Source organism: Sinocyclocheilus grahami, unplaced genomic scaffold (assembly GCF_001515645.1).
Source record: "Sinocyclocheilus grahami isolate Dianchi unplaced genomic scaffold, SAMN03320097.WGS_v1.1 scaffold831.1, whole genome shotgun sequence".
Classification (NCBI taxonomy): domain Eukaryota; kingdom Metazoa; phylum Chordata; class Actinopteri; order Cypriniformes; family Cyprinidae; genus Sinocyclocheilus; species Sinocyclocheilus grahami.
The window spans coordinates 765871-784755 of NW_015506010.1; the positions used below are offsets into that span (position 1 = coordinate 765871).

The window sequence follows — 18885 nt, forward strand, 5'->3', positions numbered from 1 at the left end:
ATCTTGACCCTAATTGTGAACTCATGGAGAGCTCTTTAGTTTGAATCAATGAGTCAATAGGAACTGCCAAATGATTACGTCAGCCAGTCCTCCTTCTGGATGACCACTGACGAGCCTACTGCGTTTTGAATTATGGGTGGCATTTCCGGTTTCGATAACTTTCATTCAAAAAGACTGAAACGAATCATTTCAAATTACAAGGTTGCCTTACAAATAAAGCTTATTCCTCTGTTTGACTGAATGTGTAACGTAACGCTTGGTATTTTAAAACATGACATGTTATAACAAGAATATCTATGGCAAGAGCACTTTTCAGTCGCTGCATTTTTTCCCTCATGATTATTTTCTTTTTCGCCTTTGCATTCCGATGTAATAGTATGAAAAAGGACAACATATACTGTACATTTGTGGTCTGTTCTCCCGATTTAATTTCCGATATATCCCATTAGTAATTCACTGGAATGCACAAAGAATCTCAAATTTTTCTCCTAAAATCCTCACGTCTCCTTCTAGGTTTGATTGTTTTCACAGGTAAATACAATTTATTACTGTCAAATTGACGGACATCTCTTTGAAATAGTATCAAGCAATGCGGAAGTTAATGAACATTTTTGATTAAGTTTGTTACATAATACAGATATATATATATATATATATCTACAGCGATTTTTGACCCGTCCGTTATAGAAAGAATCACGCTTTTTGGGGTCTGTTGAAAGAACCTTATGCTTTTACACTTTTAAATGACATGGTATCATAATGAATATGCAGTTCTTCAGAGCTTAGTTTGGGGTTAAAAACTTGGGCCTCTTAGTAGAAAACCAATTGCACGTGAAACCTCTTGGTTCCCACGGGATATTCTGCAGTATTATATAAAAATAACATGAACGATATTCCATATAAAACATGTACTCATGTACACCTAATGGTTGTCTTGCATTGTTAAATCAACAATTGCACCCCTGACTGGCTGATCATTGTACTCAAGGTGGTCTATAATACCTTTAAAGGGTTTATTCACCTAAGTGGCAGTTACTCTGGTAAACAGCACAGCATGTCTTCAATATGTAATTCATACTGTCATAATTTGTTTTGGATGATGTCTGACTTTACTGGCACACACTTTGTCCTCATTATTCTGTTAATCTAAGCAGTTCATGTCGATTACCTCTGGAGCATATACTGTATGCCTATAGCATGCTCTAATAAGTACTGTGATACCACAAAAACTTGGGCCTCTTAGTAGAAAACCAATTGCACGTGAAACCTCTTGGTTCCCATGGGATATTCTGCAGTATTATATAAAAATAACATGAACGATATTCCATATAAAACATGTACTCATGTACACCTAATGGTTGTCTTGCATTGTTAAATCAACAATTGCACCCCTGACTGGCTGATCATTGTACTCAAGGTGGTCTATAATACCTTTAAAGGGTTTATTCACCTAAGTGGCAGTTACTCTGGTAAACAGCACAGCATGTCTTCAATATGTAATTCATACTGTCATAATTTGTTTTGGATGATGTCTGACTTTACTGGCACACACTTTGTCCTCATTATTCTGTTAATCTAAGCAGTTCATGTCGATTACCTCTGGAGCATATACTGTATGCCTATAGCATGCTCTAATAAGTACTGTGATACCACCATGGTTTTTGGTTTTATGGTATTCTTTGAAGCTCTTAGGTCAGCACAAATTGACTACTGTGGTAAACACATTGACCCAAAGCCTGGTGCAGCGACTGTTTTCTCTCTACACTTTGACACTAAGCAGACGCTAATGTGGTCAATCTGATGAATAGACAGCACATGCTAATATCCCAAATGATCTTCCCTGCTTTCCCATAAAAAGAAAAAAAAAGCAGTGATGAATCTGTGTTTCCTATTTAAACAGACCACAAAACCTCACAGTTGTCCACATAATGTATTGGAGTGGCATTTAAAAGTTAATGTCTCTGAGGATGCAAGGTGGCAGAAATCCATTTAGAATGAAGAGGAATGGCCTGCCATAATAAGTGTCCCTTTCTTTAAATTTTGATGAAACCATCTCTTTTTTTTCTCAGCCTTTACAAAAGATGGGTAATTATCCTTTGTTAAAATTTCTGTACAACTGGGCACTATTCAGTGTTTGTTTCAGTGATATATTATTTTTGTATTTTCTAAAAAAAAAAAGTAATTAAGTGTGGGGTCTGTGCAAACGGATAGTCACGTGGTTGCTTATTTTAGTATTATATATAGTATTTTATTAATAATTTAAATTATCTTTAGTTTTTATATTTTCAGATAACATTTAAAGGGGTCATATGATGCGATTTCAAGTTTTCCTTTCTTTTGGGAGTGTTACAAGCTGTTCGTGCTTAGATAAGATCCCTAAAGTTGCAAAGACTAAAGTCTCAAATCCAAAGAGATATTCTTTATAAAAGTTAAGACTCACCCACGCCCTCCTAAAACGCCTCGTTCAAACACGCCCCCACATGTCTACGTCACTGTTTGGGAAGATTTGCATAACGCTGCCCAAATGTTCACGCAAAGAAAGAAGGCGTAACTTTATTGTTGCTGCCGCCACTGCCGCCATGTCGTGAAGACGCTGTGTGTTTCGTTGTGAAAGCGAAACTACTTTGTTTGGCCTTCCAAAAGAGGACACAACTAGAAATCAGTGGTTAAGTTGTATTTACAACACTGTTCCAGAACAGTTCAACCCAAATATTCAGATGTGTGCAGCGCGACCGGATTCGTGACAAATGTACAGTATGTGGAAAATAATGTTTTTTTTAACCTTAAACCGCATAAACACATTTCATTACACCAAATACACAAAGTAATGTTCTTTTTAGCAACATCATATGACCCCTTTAATTTTTTGTTTGTTTAGTAATTTTTCTATATGCTGTTGTCTTTTTTATTAGTTTTTTTATATTTCTATTTGGCTTAATTTATTTTAATTTCAGTTTTAGTTTTAGTAATTTTATATGTCAAGTTTCATATGTTGCTAAGGCAACATTCTAATATATATGTAATATTTATATATATATATATATATTTTTTTTAACTTTATTTCAATTAACAAAAATTATTTTACATAGTTAATAACAACTCTGGGTGGTTAAAAGAGAACAGTTTAAAGAATGTCTTAACTGCTTTTGTCCATACAATGGGGTGTAAAACAACACTGGATCCCACTGAAAAACAAAAAAAACACTAAACTCTAAACTTCCGTGTTCCACGGAAGAGTGTAACAAAAGTAAAGGGCAACTGCAGGTGCATCTCAAAAAATTAGAATGTCGTGGAAAAGTTCATTTATTTCAGTAATTCAACTCAAATTGTGAAACTCGTGTATTAAATAAATTCAATGCACACAGACTGAAGTAGTTTAAGTCTTTGGTTCTTTTAATTGTGATGATTTTGGCTCACATTTGCTGACCAGCTTTTTGAAGATGCTGATTTCATTTTCCAGCAGGATTTGGCACCTGCCCACACTGCCAAAAGCACCAAAAGTTGGTTAAATGACCATGGTGTTGGTGTGCTTGACTGGCCAGCAAACTCACCAGACCTGAACCCCATAGAGAATCTTGTCAAAAGGAAAATGAGAAACGAGACCAAAAAAAAAAGCAGATGAGCTGAAGGCCACTGTCAAAGAAACCTGGGCTTCCATACCACCTCAGCAGTGCCACAAACTGATCACCTCCATGCCACGCCGAATTGAGGCAGTAATTAAAGCAAAGGGAGCCCCTACCAAGTATTGAGTACATGTACAGTAAATGAACATACCGGTACTTTCCAGAAGGCCAACAATTCTTTTTTGTTTTAAAAAAAAACATTTTTTTTTATTGGTCTTATGAAGTATTCTAATTTGTTGAGAGAGTGAATTGGTGGGTTTTTGTTAAATGTGAGCCAAAATCATCACAATTAAAAGAACCAAAGACTTAAACTACTTCAGTCTGTGTGCATTTAATTTATTTAATACACGATTTTCACAATTTGAGTTGAATTACTGAAATAAATGAACTTTTCCACGGCATTCTAAATATTGAGATGCACCTGTGTATCATGACTGAATTTTTCTGAACTATCCCTTTAAATTCTCAAATGAGGTCTCTAGATATGGATCCCTCCATCATAGTGCATTTATTTTTATTGCATGTCAGAGTATTGTATATACCAAAATATTAGTCTGATCACTTAGAAAAGTAACAGCATATCTCTGCACAAAAAGCCATACTATTTGAGGTCTCTTTCCTGTTTGTAACACAAATATTGCATGGTGATTGAATTTGACATGCTATAGTTCAATACTGCAATAATGACAACTCTACAAACATATGTACTGTATATAAAACTGCAAGAACTGATTTAAAATGATGAGATCAGAGGATCTTTGTTTGTTTAGAGCTGTGGTTGTTTGCACTCTCACATGCACTCGGTCCTTTGAGAATTCTGCTGTACGCTTTGAAAAATCCAAGTGATTGCACTGAGCGCCATAGATGTGTTTTTAAAAGCATTTAGCCCTCTGGCAATTAGTTAGGTCTTAATGTACAATGTCAAAACAAGCCATCGACCCGCCGATTGACCAGTCCTCCCTTTCTTTTCCCCTCTGTCAGTGAAATGGGAATTGGAACAAGTTTTTGTTTTATTCTCTTGAAGCTTCAGATCTACTATAGCAACACTAATGGTACATCAACTTTATAGATTGTGCCGTTTCATCATAAATTGTTTTTAACTTGCTCTGGTCTCCATCATGTTACTGCATGAGGTAAATATTCAGGCTGGCAGCCAAGAAGACATTAAAAAACATGGCTGTCAATAAAGCATTTTAGTGCCTGTAGGTCAATACATTTGGCCCATGTTGTCAAAGCACTCTGTACGAACCTCTATTGACCAACCTATAAACATGAACCTATACGCATAACTCACTGTTACAATAACACACACACACACTCATGATGAGGTAAGACATTACACTTTTATTAAATACAATGGCAGACAACTTGACTGGTCCATATATCTCATACAGATAAGGACATTTGATTGTACTAGTGTGGCTGAACGTATAACTCTATAATTCCATAAATGAAATTATCACCCTATATTTGTGAAATCTTCTTTCCAGGTGTCAATAGGCCTGTTAAAAAGTATTAAGAAAAGGGAGTAAGTCTCCCAATTTTGGACTTAAAGTCAACACGAAACAGCCTTTGAAAGCCATTTTATTTCTGTAAATTGGTGATTGGTAAGGTCAACAGAAAAGGCAAGTTGTTTTAGAGTTACACAATGACTTTTGTCTGTGTAATAATGTGCACAATAAGAAAAAGGAAAGTGTAAGAAAGTGAAGAAGGTCAGTTCTGCTTTCATGTTGACTTTAACACTTGTTCAATTGTGGTAGTTAGCTTATAGATATTCTGAAACATCAGAAGAGGTTCTGAACATGTAGAAGAAGGTGTCTGATATGCAGTCACAGTTTATTGTTCTGTCGCAGGATGCTTTGGAGATTTTTGCACAAGGCAAGACTAATCTGAGCTACTGAAACTCATTCATATTTGTATCTCAAACAACATTTTCCCTCGGTTTTATGATGAAAACAAAGGAATTGCATTCTGGCATTATTTTCATGACAATTAAGCACATTTTACCCCATTGCTATATATATATCATAAAAACAAATCATAGCCATCACTGTAATGAGAAAAAAGTAATGATATTCAAAGTGTAAAATACTGATGCTTCATGGTAGTTTGTTATACTTTCTTGAAATTGTGAATTTAAATTAAAAACATTGTTCTACAGTAAAAACGACTGTATTACAGTAATGAGAATTACAATTTAGAATAATGGAAATTTTAAAAAATGTCAGCGAGAATTTGTGGAGAAAATGTTCTTAATGATCATGAAAAATGGTCGTAATCCAAAATGATGCTTCTTTTGTGGGAATGTAACGAACATTTAACCTAAAGTTTTCTCATTGTTCATCCAAAATATGTACTCTTTCTGTCTTTTTACATTAATACATCCTCTATATTCATTCTCAACCAAATATGAATTTTTTTGTTCTTTAAATAATAATAATATAAATAATAATTAATTTTACATAAAATCATTTACAGGCAAAAGTCAAAAACAAATGTGCTTCACATTAAGTACAAAATAAATTTGTTTTAAAAAGTTACATATCTTAAAGATTACAATTCTTATTTCCAAAAAATAAATTAATTAATAAACTAATTCCTTGTGTAAACAATTTTTGGGACTTTTCGCTCAAAAACTGAAGATTTGTGTTCACAAATTCATGCCATTGAGTCCAGTGTGCAAAGTCTCCAATAGGAGAGGGATTGACAGTGCAATAATGAACTCAAACAAAAAGGATGCTGGGATAGGATCTCTATAGTAATAAATAGTTATAATCATCTATGTACAATAAAAGGAAGAAGAAATGTGGGTTTTAGTGAGGTGACTCATGTTTATCTCTGTTTAACATTATTTTCCTCCCCTCGTCTCATTCTCTCCATCCTGTCCCCTCCTGTCTCTCCTCTTTTCCCCACTGATAGCGCATATGAGTCTAGAGGGAGTTGCTGCTAATAGAAGACATTTGTCCTGTAATGAAATATATATTACACTATAGCAGTTGCACAACCAAGCAAGCTTGAGTACTACATTAGTGCTTCCACTCAGTAGTAAAACATGGCGATCGAGAATGAGAGAAAGCAAAGGTCGTAATTTAGCCCGCACCATCATAATCGGCCACTTTGTGTAATTAAGCTCCTGTAAGAAATGCAAGCTGACGGTACTCTCAAATGACTCCATCTAGCCCTCCGTAGCACATGTCGTGTACAAACCTGAAGACATAGCGTTGATTTTGTGGTGGGCACAGGGGCAGAAAACAGACATGCTGGTTGTAACATCACAAAATGGTGAAGGCTTAGCTTATGAACATTAATAAGGTTAATAATGATCTTATAAATATGAAGCATTGATCTGGAAATCAGGTCAGTAGTAGAGTATGTGCTCAAGTCAAAAGTAAAATGTGACATTATGTATAGAAATGTCAGAAAATCATAACTAATTCCATCACCAGATCGCTACTCATTTTAACAAAATTGAAACCTTTGCTCGACAATTGGAGACATGTCCACTGCACTCGTCATAACCCTAAACTATTTCATAAAGTGGTGGGACAAAGTTGGTGGAAATGGATGGACAAAATTGGCCCTGGAAAAAGTGGTGGGTACGTGTCTCACTATAAATAACGCCTATGTTATAGACACATTTTAGTGAGTTACTTCTCCATTTCAGATGAGATCGGCAGCAACAACATCCTGTCAGCGTCCAGAAGCTTTTAATTAAAGTCGCTCAACTGTGAAACTACATTGGTAGCGTCCAGTTCCATAAACAGACATGTATACATTTAGATATAGTCGCAGTTTGTCACTGTTGGTCACCATGCTAATTTCAGGTTCTGTGCTTTGTATCGGATTAAGGATGTAACAGGTGGGAGCCGACTGGAATCTGATGGGCTTAAAAGTTGTTTACTTCTCCTCACATTTGTGTTTGGTCATTGTTTATGGAGCTGCTGTTTCCTCTTTGTTATTAAGAGGGACGCCCTTCCTCAAGTCCCGAATGCATTTTTCCCAAAATGGAATTTACAGGTGTGAACTTGCTCCAGAAGTTGAGAATGGTTGAAAATTGTATTCTTAGTAACTAAACTATAGTCACTTCAATGCGGCTCTTTCCATTCAATCCATTTTTGTTCAGAAATACATCATTCGTAGTCATTGTACATGGACAACATCCCATTTCCATTTCATATTGAGAAGTTGGTGCAGTTGACGAGGAGGTGGACAAGGAAGGAGATGTTAAAGCTGTAGAAGAAAGAGATTTTGGGTGAGATAGAGGAGGGGGCAGTTTCAGGAATCCAATCGCAGTCCCACGCATGGCACGTGCGCTCTTATCCCAGGATGTCCAGATACACCGGTGATGCCTTGGCCAGGTTGAGGAGCAGGTTATGGATCTCTTTAATGTTGAGTCGGGTGTGCGGTTCTCTCAGCCAGCATCCCAGCATTAAATCATACACCTCCTTCAGACAGGTCCGGGGTCGCTGCAGTACACGACCTTGGGTGATACACTCAATTACCTACAAAAGAGCAATGAGTGAAATGTCAAGCAAAAAATGTCCAGAAATGTGTGACGCAAACTGATATAAAAGTAGAAAAGGATTGTTTATTAAAGGGGACATCGGATGCAAAATTCACTTTTACGTGGTGTTTGCATATAAATGTGTCAGTGTGTGGACACAACCATCCTACAATGATAAAAATCCATTCACTCCTTTTTTTATTCCCCAAAAAACCTAAACAGTCTCAATAATCAAGCCCTTTTTAATATCCGAGCAGTATGACATCATACTGCTCAGGCCCCGCCCACGACCACTGACGGACTGTCCCTTATTAGCATATTTCCGCCCTCAGCCAGATGTACGCTGTCCGCCATCTTCTCCGCAATAAGCAATGCAGGTGTTTTGTAGTTGGATGTAAAGCGAGCATAATAGTCTTCGGGTGGGGTGAGCAGTAGCTGATTATCATTTCGAAAACGAAATGGGTTGCTGTGAACAGAGCTGTTTTCGACAAGGTAAAAAGGATGTTGTTTTAAATGACCGTTGAGGATTTTTACCAAAGTATGTTGCAGACATTTCATGAAGACCCTAAAGAATCACACCAGCTTGTGGACAATGGGCATCCAATGTCCCCTTTAAAATAAACCGATGTGACAATTTACATTTCCAACAGTGTTGAAGTTTTTATAGTATAGCTATTTGTCATGGGTATCCAAACCAATTCCTGCACGGCCACTGTCTTGCAGAGTTTAGCTCCAACCCTAATTAAACACACCTGAACCAGCAAATCAAGGTCATCAGATTCACTAGCAACTTCCAGGCAAGGGAGTTGGGGCTGGAAGGAACTAAAATCTGCAAGACGTTGGCCCTCCAGGATCAGGATTGAACACTCCTGTCTTATGTGTTTGAATACTTAGGCTATTCAAAGAGAAATCTGAGATTTGAATGAATGCTAAGTGGTTGCTTAGGTGTTCTAAATGGTTTATAAGGTTCTTCTGGTTGGTTATGGTGTTCTGGGTGGTTCCCAGGGCAAGGGTGTAGAGTCAAATAGAGTTTAGCTACAACTTGCTCCAATACATCTGCCGGGAAGTGTCTAGTAATCCTGAAGACCTCTATTAGCTGGTTCAGGTGTGTTTAATTGGAGTTGGAGCTAAACTCCAGGATAGTGGTCCTCCAGGAGTATGACTGGACACCCCTGTTCTGGGTGGTGGCTGGCGTGTTCTATGTGGTTGCTACATTCTCAGAAACCTTTCCAAAAGACGTTTGTACATTTTAGGATCTAATATGTACACTTTAGGTACTAATATGTGCATTTAAAGTACCAATGTGCACCCTTTTGGTGTACCTTTTGAAAAGACACTGTCCAGTGAAAGAGCACAGCTTTCTAACCCTGTTTCTGGGGGCACATTTATAGGATAATATTGTCATTTATATGAGCTAAATGACAACTCAAGGCAGCTAGCAGACGGTCGATTAAGCCAGTGTGTCTGCTTCCTGACCTGGGCTCCAGTTAGTCAAACAATAACACTACAAGGACTATATGGCAGATTTCTAGAAAGGAGAGTGGCACCCTAACTGGAGGGGTTGATGTCTCCATTTAGTAGGTCAGGTCTAGCCCAACAACTCAGCCAATTATCTATGAATCCTTTACTATTATGCAGACACCACTTAGACAACTATTCATTGGGATCAGTTGAAAATGTATACTGTTATATTCTAGGAACAGGGTTGGGAAACCTTGCTCAGGGGTCTTTTAGTTGATTGCTAATGTGTTCTATGTGGTTGCTAAGGTGTTCTGCGTGGTCTCTAAGGCAGGGGTAGACAACCATTCTCCTGGAGGTCTACCTTTCTGTAGACTTCAGTTTCAACCTGCTCCAACACACTTGCCTATGACTTTCAAGTAATCCTGGAGACCTTGATTAGCTGGTTCAGGTGTGTTTGATTAATGTTGGAGCTGAACTCTGCAGGATGAATCAAATTTGGTAGTTGGATCAAATTTGTTGGCTCATGAATTAAAAAAAAAGAAATGTGCTGGAGAGGCCTCCCAAAAAAAGGCCTTTTGTGGAGATGGCGCTGGTGTGTAGATGTTTTAATGTGTCAATACCTCATTATTTGACAGTTGGTACCAGGGCTGTTTACCATAGGTAAAGATCTCCCACAGCACTACTCCCAGACTCCAAACGTCACTCTCCGTGGTGAACTTCCTGTACATGATACTTTCTGGTGGCATCCAGCGGATTGGCAGCATGGTATGGCCTCCAACCTACACATGTAAAACTTTGAACATTGAGTTATGCAACATATGGATGCTGATGTCAAATCATTAAAAGTGGTAACGGCCAAACAATGTAATTTATTACAAAAAAGAATGGCACTGAATATTGTATAACTGTGGTTTGACTTTAAGATGTCCAGGTGTGCTCAAATCGATGAAACAGAAGATACATAAAACCAAACTACTCTATCAAAACTCCCTGCATCTGACAGGTGCTAATGGATAAGATCCATACATACTTTTAGAGCAAGAGCAGACAGTCGACAGTTTGTTGTATTTGGAACATTGTTCAGTCCAAAAACCTCTCAGGCAAATGCTGACAGCATTTCCAGTTCAGGACCTCAGATGGTGCCATAAGTTGTGCCTCTCAGGATTTTGATACTGTAAGCTTGGGGAGTTAGTCTGGTCTGGAGCTCAACCCCAAAACCAATCATTTCATTTATTAGCTTTCTCCATAATGCGCTGCCTCTGAAATATTAATTATGAGATTGTGGTCCAGTATGTGGATTAGTCTCAGATTAATTGGTTTAACATACTGGATTCATCAAATATTAAGGTCAAAAGCTTTTAGGCTTTTCACTGGTCCCATAGTGGAGCTACAGATTGGAAGGGTCACTTAAAAAGTGGTCTACTACACAAGCACTATTAGAAACCTTTTCCCCCTGCAATCGAACACACACACACATTCTCACATGCTCATCCACACAACAACATCCTGCTAAAAAGCTTAGACCAGTTTGCACTAGTTTAAATTCCTCTTAACTGGTTTTAGGTGGACAGTTACTGGCAAAGCCCATTATTGTTGCATTATTGTATTAAGTTTGTAGCTTATCGGTTAGTAAAGTGTGTACATTATTAAGTATGCAAAAAAAAAGTGTAATTTTCAGCTAACCCTGAAATTGGATACGAGATAGAAGAACAGAACTGAATGACTATGATAATAATACACTTTGCTAAAGTCAACATGTAAGGCTGTTCGCACATTACTGTTATAATTAGGAAAATTTGGATATTCAGTTAGGAAAAAGGTAGGACAACTTCATCCATCAAGAACTGATTGGTTCATAAAAACTGTATGTTTCTAAAAAGATTGGAGCAAGATAACACATGGCTCAAAGTTTAAGAAGACATGTTTTTCCTTTGGAATACTGTGTAGTGATAAATGGTGCACAATATGACCAAGAATGTGTATTAAGAAAGTAAACCAGGTTAATTTTGATTTCCTGCTGAATTTAAATTATCAAAATATTGACTCTCTATTAAAGAATTGGTAAAACTTTAGTTTAGGGACCAATTCTCACTATTAACTAGTTGTTTATTAGCATGCATATTACTAGCATATTGGCTGTTTATTAGCACTTATAAAGCAGATATTAATGCCCTATTCTGCATGATCATATTTTAGTTAACCCTAACCCATACATAAACTTAACAACTACCTTACTAACTATTAATAAGCTGCAAATTAAGAGTTTATTGAAGCAAACATTTGTAGTTAATAGTTAGTTAATAGTGAGAATTGGTCCCCAAACTCAAGTGTGACTACAGAGTTATATGGAGAGAAAGAAGGATGACAAAGGTGGAAAAGACTTTATGAAGATCATCAGCCATGTTTATGAAGCTTCTGAATATGGGTTATAATGCACTAATGTAGCTTCATAAGAAGTTCTGTGGTTACACAACATGCTTTCACAACATAACTCCACCCATCAGCCTCTGCCTGGCCAGCTGTTTCTATGGAAACTGATGTTCTATAGGCCTAACCAATGGTGTACACATTGTGCACGCACACTCACAAATCCACTGACCTGCATTTGAATCTCAATGGAGGCTCTTATAATGGAGACGTGTCATGATATTCATCAGTATTCAGAGATAAATGAACTCAAATGAACTTGGCACAGTTGTTAGTGAAGAGAGTTATCTAATAGCACATCTCTGCATTTATAAACATCATTCAACCCATATTCAATCACTGGATAAATGATTCACGCTGAATACATGAATGGAACACAGTAGAAGAACATCATGATATCAAAGAATAAATCAAGTTGTCAGTCTGTCTTCGAATGCATCATATTCCAAAGTGTAAGGTTTGGTTTCTTGATTTTCTTTTTGCTAGCCATTATATTTATATATCTTTCGGTTTGTTTTTATCCTAACTTTTTATCCCTAACTTAGGCCCCTCTCCATCTCAGTAGGCCCTCATGCTGATTATGGGGGTGAATACTAATGAGAGAACTTTAATGACTTTTTCAGTTTGACAGCGCAAGCGCTCTATTCCTTTTCTTTGCTGTTGCCATAGCAACCCCTCTTTCCTGTTCCCACACCACTTACCTCCCTGACTCCTAATCTGGGAGAGACTTACTGACAGTAGTGAATCAGGACATGCACACACACACACAAAGAGTGAAATTCTGCTGACATCATAAAGAAAGAGAGCTAGTAGGGTCAAGGTGTTTGAATAGCTGGTATTCAGTGATCAGTAGACAGTGTATAGCAAAGAACATGAGACGCATATTGATTTATACATATACTGGGAAAAGGACTTAAATACCACCTTTAGGTGTCCTTGTGAAGTCAGCATTAATTTCCAAGTAATAAAATGTATATTTTTTAATATATAATTTTCTATGTAATGCTATAAATTCAAGTGTAATTTAAGTATCCCAAAACATTTTGGGGTCAAAAACACAGTCAAACTAGAAAGGAAATCTTACCCGATAGTAATCCGTACTGTAGACATCTCGGGACATCCCAAAGTCTCCGATCTTCACCAGGAGATTCTCCCCGACTAGGCAGTTTCGTGTGGCCAGGTCTCTGTGAACAAAGTGCTGGGAAGCCAGATACACCATGCCTGCGGCGATCTGCTGTGCAATATGCAGCATCTGAGACTGAGTGAGCTCTGCCTGCTGCTGCACCTGTCCATCAGCCATCAGGACTGCATCAGGACCATGAGCCCTGCGGGTGGACAGACAAAGTAATGACCTCAACCAGACCATAATTCACAAACATTCATCTTAGAGTCAGAGACTGGCCATGGTAGATCATTTGGGTTTCAGAGAGAATGTGTTTACCAATTACAAGTTCAAACTTGCTAGCAGGAATTAAATTCCTATGCTCTGACGGATTGATTTCCTTTGTATTGGAATTTTAATACAAGAAAAATGATGTGCAACTATTGGCTTACATGGACAAAGCAATTATAGAAAAGATGTGACTAGGCACTATTGGATTCCAATACAAACCACACATGCAGACATGTTCAGGCAGCTGTACCTAAGGAACTTGTTGAGGTCGCCGTGTTTCATGTACTCAAACACCATAATAAGTGGATCGCTCTCAACACACACTCCGTAGAATGTGACGATGTGTTCGTGCTGCAGATTAGTCAACAACTCAGCTTCACGATGGAAGTCCTTCCTGGCGTTCTCGCTGGCCTCTTTCAAAGTCTACAAACACAAAACGTGTACAAATACACTGAGTATACTGACAACTTAACGTTCAGTATGCCAACATCAACACTAAATTCAACAACCAACCTTGACAGCCACTAAGATCTTCTCCTGATCTGTGGACAGGTTGTAGCATTCGGCCAGAAACACTTTCCCAAACGCTCCTTCTCCGAGTTCCCTCTTCAGTACAATGTTGTGCCTCTTAATGTGCTGAACAACTGTTGAAAGAACACAACACAATCACACATTTATGTTACATTTGTGTTCTTATCAAAATTATTCACAAGAAAGAATGTATTTTGTAATACATTGGTCATTCTCTGGTATTATGTGCCATATACTGAACAGGATACTGTACTTAGTCATGTAATTTTGTCATGTCATCTGAGTGAGCATTTGTAATGGAGAACAGCTAGTACGAGCTGCTCAGGTAAACCTCACTCCCTGCCCTCAAGAGGCACTCTAGGAACCGACAGTAGAAGCTGAGTCCTTGCTAGCATGCCTGCCTCCCATGCTGGTTGACAATGGTTTGAATTCCATTTGGAGTGGTGCGAGTAGGACTAGTTACATTGGTGCCGTGACCTGGATTGGTGCCGTGACCCGGATGGGAGTGAGTGATACGAAGGCCAGCTAGAAAGAGCTCCACAGGTAAACCTCACACCTCTGTCCTCAAGAGGCATGGATTGCTCAGAGTAGTGCAATTAGGACCAGATGTCAAACAGAACAATTGACTACACTCTAAAAAACAAACAAAACAAGAGTTGAGACTGTTGGGTAAAGAAGGATGACAGGAATATGTGTGAAAAATAAGAAAAGTAATCGGGGCAGAACTTTAAAATGCCTGCAGCGAGAAGTATGTTCTTTTAAAACTGGAGTGTTTTCTCTCAAACCAAAATCACTTGAGTGCTGAGCCGTAATGGCGCTTGAGAAAAGTGACTAAAATGCTTTAAACAGAGAGGGTTAAAAGGGATTTTTATAGTTTTTTTTTCCATTGACGGAAGAAAAAATGAATGAAATAGTCAAATTCGGTCTTAAACATAAGTTAATACATTTTTCTTCAGCAATGTTCAATGTAATGTTTAAAAAGCAATTTCATGTATGAGCTGTATAACTGTTGATTTGCCATTCTTTTTTGCACGCTTTCTCATTCACATACACATGTACACATTGTTTTTACTTTTGCCTATATCTTGTTCATTTCTGGGTGTTCTTACTTATTAATACATTTTCATTCCTATGTTGCTACTCTAATCATTCTTTGTGTGTTAAAGTGATTATAATTTAAGTTTGTTTTAATCCAGCAGTATTAATACTTTGTAAAAAAAAAAGATTAAATAAAAATAGCAACAACAACAGCGTAGCGTGCTGGGTCAAACATTTAACCCAACGCAGGAAGGTCAATACATTTACATTTACATTTACATTTAGTCATTTAGCAGACTCTTTTATCCAAAGCGACTTACAATTGGGGGATACATAAAGCGATTCTTCTTAAAGAGGCAAACAGACACAAGAAGTGGTTGTAATACCAAGTTCTTAGACATTGTTCAAATAAGTACAAGCTAGAAATACAATACAAACCAGCGCTGAGTTTGTCCCTTTTTGACTGATTGCTGGCTTGCCAAAATGACCCAAATTTGGTTGTTTTTAACCCAGCATTTTTAGAGTGCACTTGGTCTGACAGATAAAATAAGAGCATACACATCTGGAACAACATAGGAGTTGGTAAATAAAGACAAAAATGTGGAATGAACTATACCTTTAAGATCATTTTGCACAGCCCTTGAACTCTGTAACCTTCAATCCCAAAATAGTATAATGGGATTGGATCCAAACATGGTGGATCTGGATTGTGACTGTGGGGCTTGGAATTGTGTCTCATAGGCTGGAGACTCGAGTCTTGAAGACTTCGAAAGCTAGAGATTTTACTTTTGCCTATATCTTGTTCATTTCTGGGTGTTCTTACTTATTAATACATTTTCATTCCTATGTTGCTACTCTAATCATTCTTTGTGTGTTAAAGTGATTATAATTTAAGTTTGTTTTAATCCAGCAGTATTAATACTTTGTAAAAAAAAAAGATTAAATAAAAATAGCAACAACAACAGCGTAGCGTGCTGGGTCAAACATTTAACCCAACGCAGGAAGGTCAATACATTTACATTTACATTTACATTTAGTCATTTAGCAGACTCTTTTATCCAAAGCGACTTACAATTGGGGGATACATAAAGCGATTCTTCTTAAAGAGGCAAACAGACACAAGAAGTGGTTGTAATACCAAGTTCTTAGACATTGTTCAAATAAGTACAAGCTAGAAATACAATACAAACCAGCGCTGAGTTTGTCCCTTTTTGACTGATTGCTGGCTTGCCAAAATGACCCAAATTTGGTTGTTTTTAACCCAGCATTTTTAGAGTGCACTTGGTCTGACAGATAAAATAAGAGCATACACATCTGGAACAACATAGGAGTTGGTAAATAAAGACAAAAATGTGGAATGAACTATACCTTTAAGATCATTTTGCACAGCCCTTGAACTCTGTAACCTTCAATCCCAAAATAGTATAATGGGATTGGATCCAAACATGGTGGATCTGGATTGTGACTGTGGGGCTTGGAATTGTGTCTCATAGGCTGGAGACTCGAGTCTTGAAGACTTCGAAAGCTAGAGACTCAATGGGGTGTTGAAGTGAGGAAACATAAGGAACTTGGCTTAAGATGCCTGAAAAAAATATAAAACTCAGTAATGGTCTCAGTAACAGGAGAATCAGGAACATTTTCTCAAACAGGAAACTTAAACAAGCTCCTCAGGTACAAGTAATTCTGGGATGTATAATAATGTATAATTCTGGGGTGCAGGACTCTCACGGAGCAGAGCAGCCTCCATGATATGACTCAGCAAAGGAAACTCAGGGATATAAGCAGCCTCAGGTGCTTGACTGCTCTGGTGTGCTTCTGGCGAAACGGCATTAATAAACTCTCTGGAGTGATGTGGATGTATTCCCTCAGTGTGAGTTTTCTCTTTTCTTGTAAATCCACAATCATAAAAATATTTTACGTGAATCCAGATGGATTTAAGTCATCTCAGTTCAGAGGACTTGCTGTTTCATAAAAACATGACTAGTCTAAACTGGATATGACCTGCCTGGCAGAGTTCAGAAAAAAAATAGCTGTTCGATCCACAGCTTGAAGGATCTTCTGTAATGTAAGTCTCAGAGAACGAAGGTTGAAAGACCTACAGTACGTGCCTCTTTATTCACAGAAGTCAACAAGGGTCTGAAGACTGAGAACAAGTAACTCAAGAAACTCAATATACCAGGACTTACTAAACATAGCATACGGACATGGACACCAATTAAAAAATATATAGATAAATAAGTAAATAAATAAATAAGAAACATGACATGAATCCAAAAATTCAAGAAAACTTGAAATAAACAAAACCAATGAGACTGAACCACAACATGTAATAAATATTAATAACATAGTAATAATAGGACTAGTCCCATTATGTCTACCCAATATTCTGCGGATGCTTGGGTACACTTGAGTTAGTAAGGTATTAGTGTTGGGATACTTGGACTCGGACTGCAATTATGAATAAACTCCGATTCAGATGGACTCGGACTTCACACAAACTCAGACATTTTGGACTGGAAATTATTTGTACCACGAAAGATAAAAAAATAACCCACATTATAAAAAAAGAGACATTAAAAATGTGCAGTGTTGGAGGTTCTCCAGGACCAGGATTGGGAACCACTGGTCTACCTAATCAGACACCCCTGATTTAACTCATCAGCTGGATTATTAGAGGCTCAAGATCAAACTCATGTAAATAGAGCTCAAATATAACGACACTTCAATTACATAGAACCTTGACGTGTCATTATATTTGATTTAAAGGTGATACAAAGTAATTGTAACGCTTCCAAACTCTTGGATTAAGCAGTTGGATACGGTTACTTTTACACTACCTTTAGGACCTTTTTTGTTCTTGAAACTTTTGGACCCCATTGACTTTCATTGTATAGACAGCTGAAACATTCTCCTAAATATTTAGTTTTGTGTTCTATAGACATCCCAATGGTTTTTTTTACTACACAATGGGTGTCTGCGAGCTTCATTTATGAGATACACAAGACGTGTATAATTCCAGACACTGGACATAATTTAATAAAAGGTGCACTAGAGATTATTTCAGATATGGTGGAAAAGAGATGTTTCTCATCCTTTAAGAGAGTGAGGACAGTACAGAGATAAGACGAGATTAATCAGGTGCTTAGTGTGCAGGAGGAGAGAGAGATAAAGAGAGAGAGAAGATTTTGAACAGACACTGCACTCATAGAGATTTATCCTTAATGTGATTAAGAAATGCTTTTTAAGAAAAACTAGCCAGTCAGCTGATTACATTAGCGAGAGCTAGATGATGAGGCTGCATCGATCTACAGTAACTTACTGTACACCATAACCCTATATTAAAAGTAACCAGAGTGGGGAGGAAAGCACACAGTGAACGAAAAAACAAGAGGCAAGTGAAGAGGGCTATAAAATAAATATTTAAGATGCTGTGTGTTTGAGTCTGAATTTCATTCCCAATTTAAAAAATATTAATTAGAAAGTATATTTTTGCTGAAAGAAAATGATGCCTACTGTAGGAGCATTAAGACAATCGAGAACATTTTCTATCCAAATTTCCATTACAAGAATGTGGAGGAAAAAAAATCTCATGCTCATTACTATAAAGTGAATAAAACATGTATATTATTTAAATTGTAAATTATTTATTGCCTTTAAAGCCTTTATGCTGTTTTTAATTGTATTACAGTACATTTATCATATGTTTACATATATAAAAAGATACAAAAGTACAAAAATATATATATTTTTTAAATGATCACAGTTGAACACACACACAAAAAGTGAAAGACAAGCTTCATTCTCTTTATGGAGAAAAAATAATAATAATGATAAAAAAAAAAAATATATATATATATATATATATATATATATATTTTTTTTTTTTTTTTTTTTTTTTTAACAATTTT

General features: G+C 37.1%; 1 protein-coding gene across 1 annotated transcript in view; it reads right to left on the bottom strand.

Moving 5' to 3' along the window:
- Positions 1-6095: 6095 nt before the first annotated feature.
- Positions 6096-18885, bottom strand: part of LOC107562658 (BDNF/NT-3 growth factors receptor-like) — a 49343-nt gene continuing 36553 nt past the window's right edge. The window contains exons 9-13 of the mRNA XM_016247337.1: positions 13922-14052; positions 13659-13831; positions 13100-13340; positions 10209-10367; positions 6096-8125 (exon numbers count right to left, since the gene is read on the bottom strand). Of these exons, the coding sequence (XP_016102823.1) occupies positions 7940-8125; positions 10209-10367; positions 13100-13340; positions 13659-13831; positions 13922-14052 (890 nt within the window). The 3' untranslated portion in view covers positions 6096-7939. The remainder of the gene's footprint in view (positions 8126-10208; positions 10368-13099; positions 13341-13658; positions 13832-13921; positions 14053-18885) is intronic.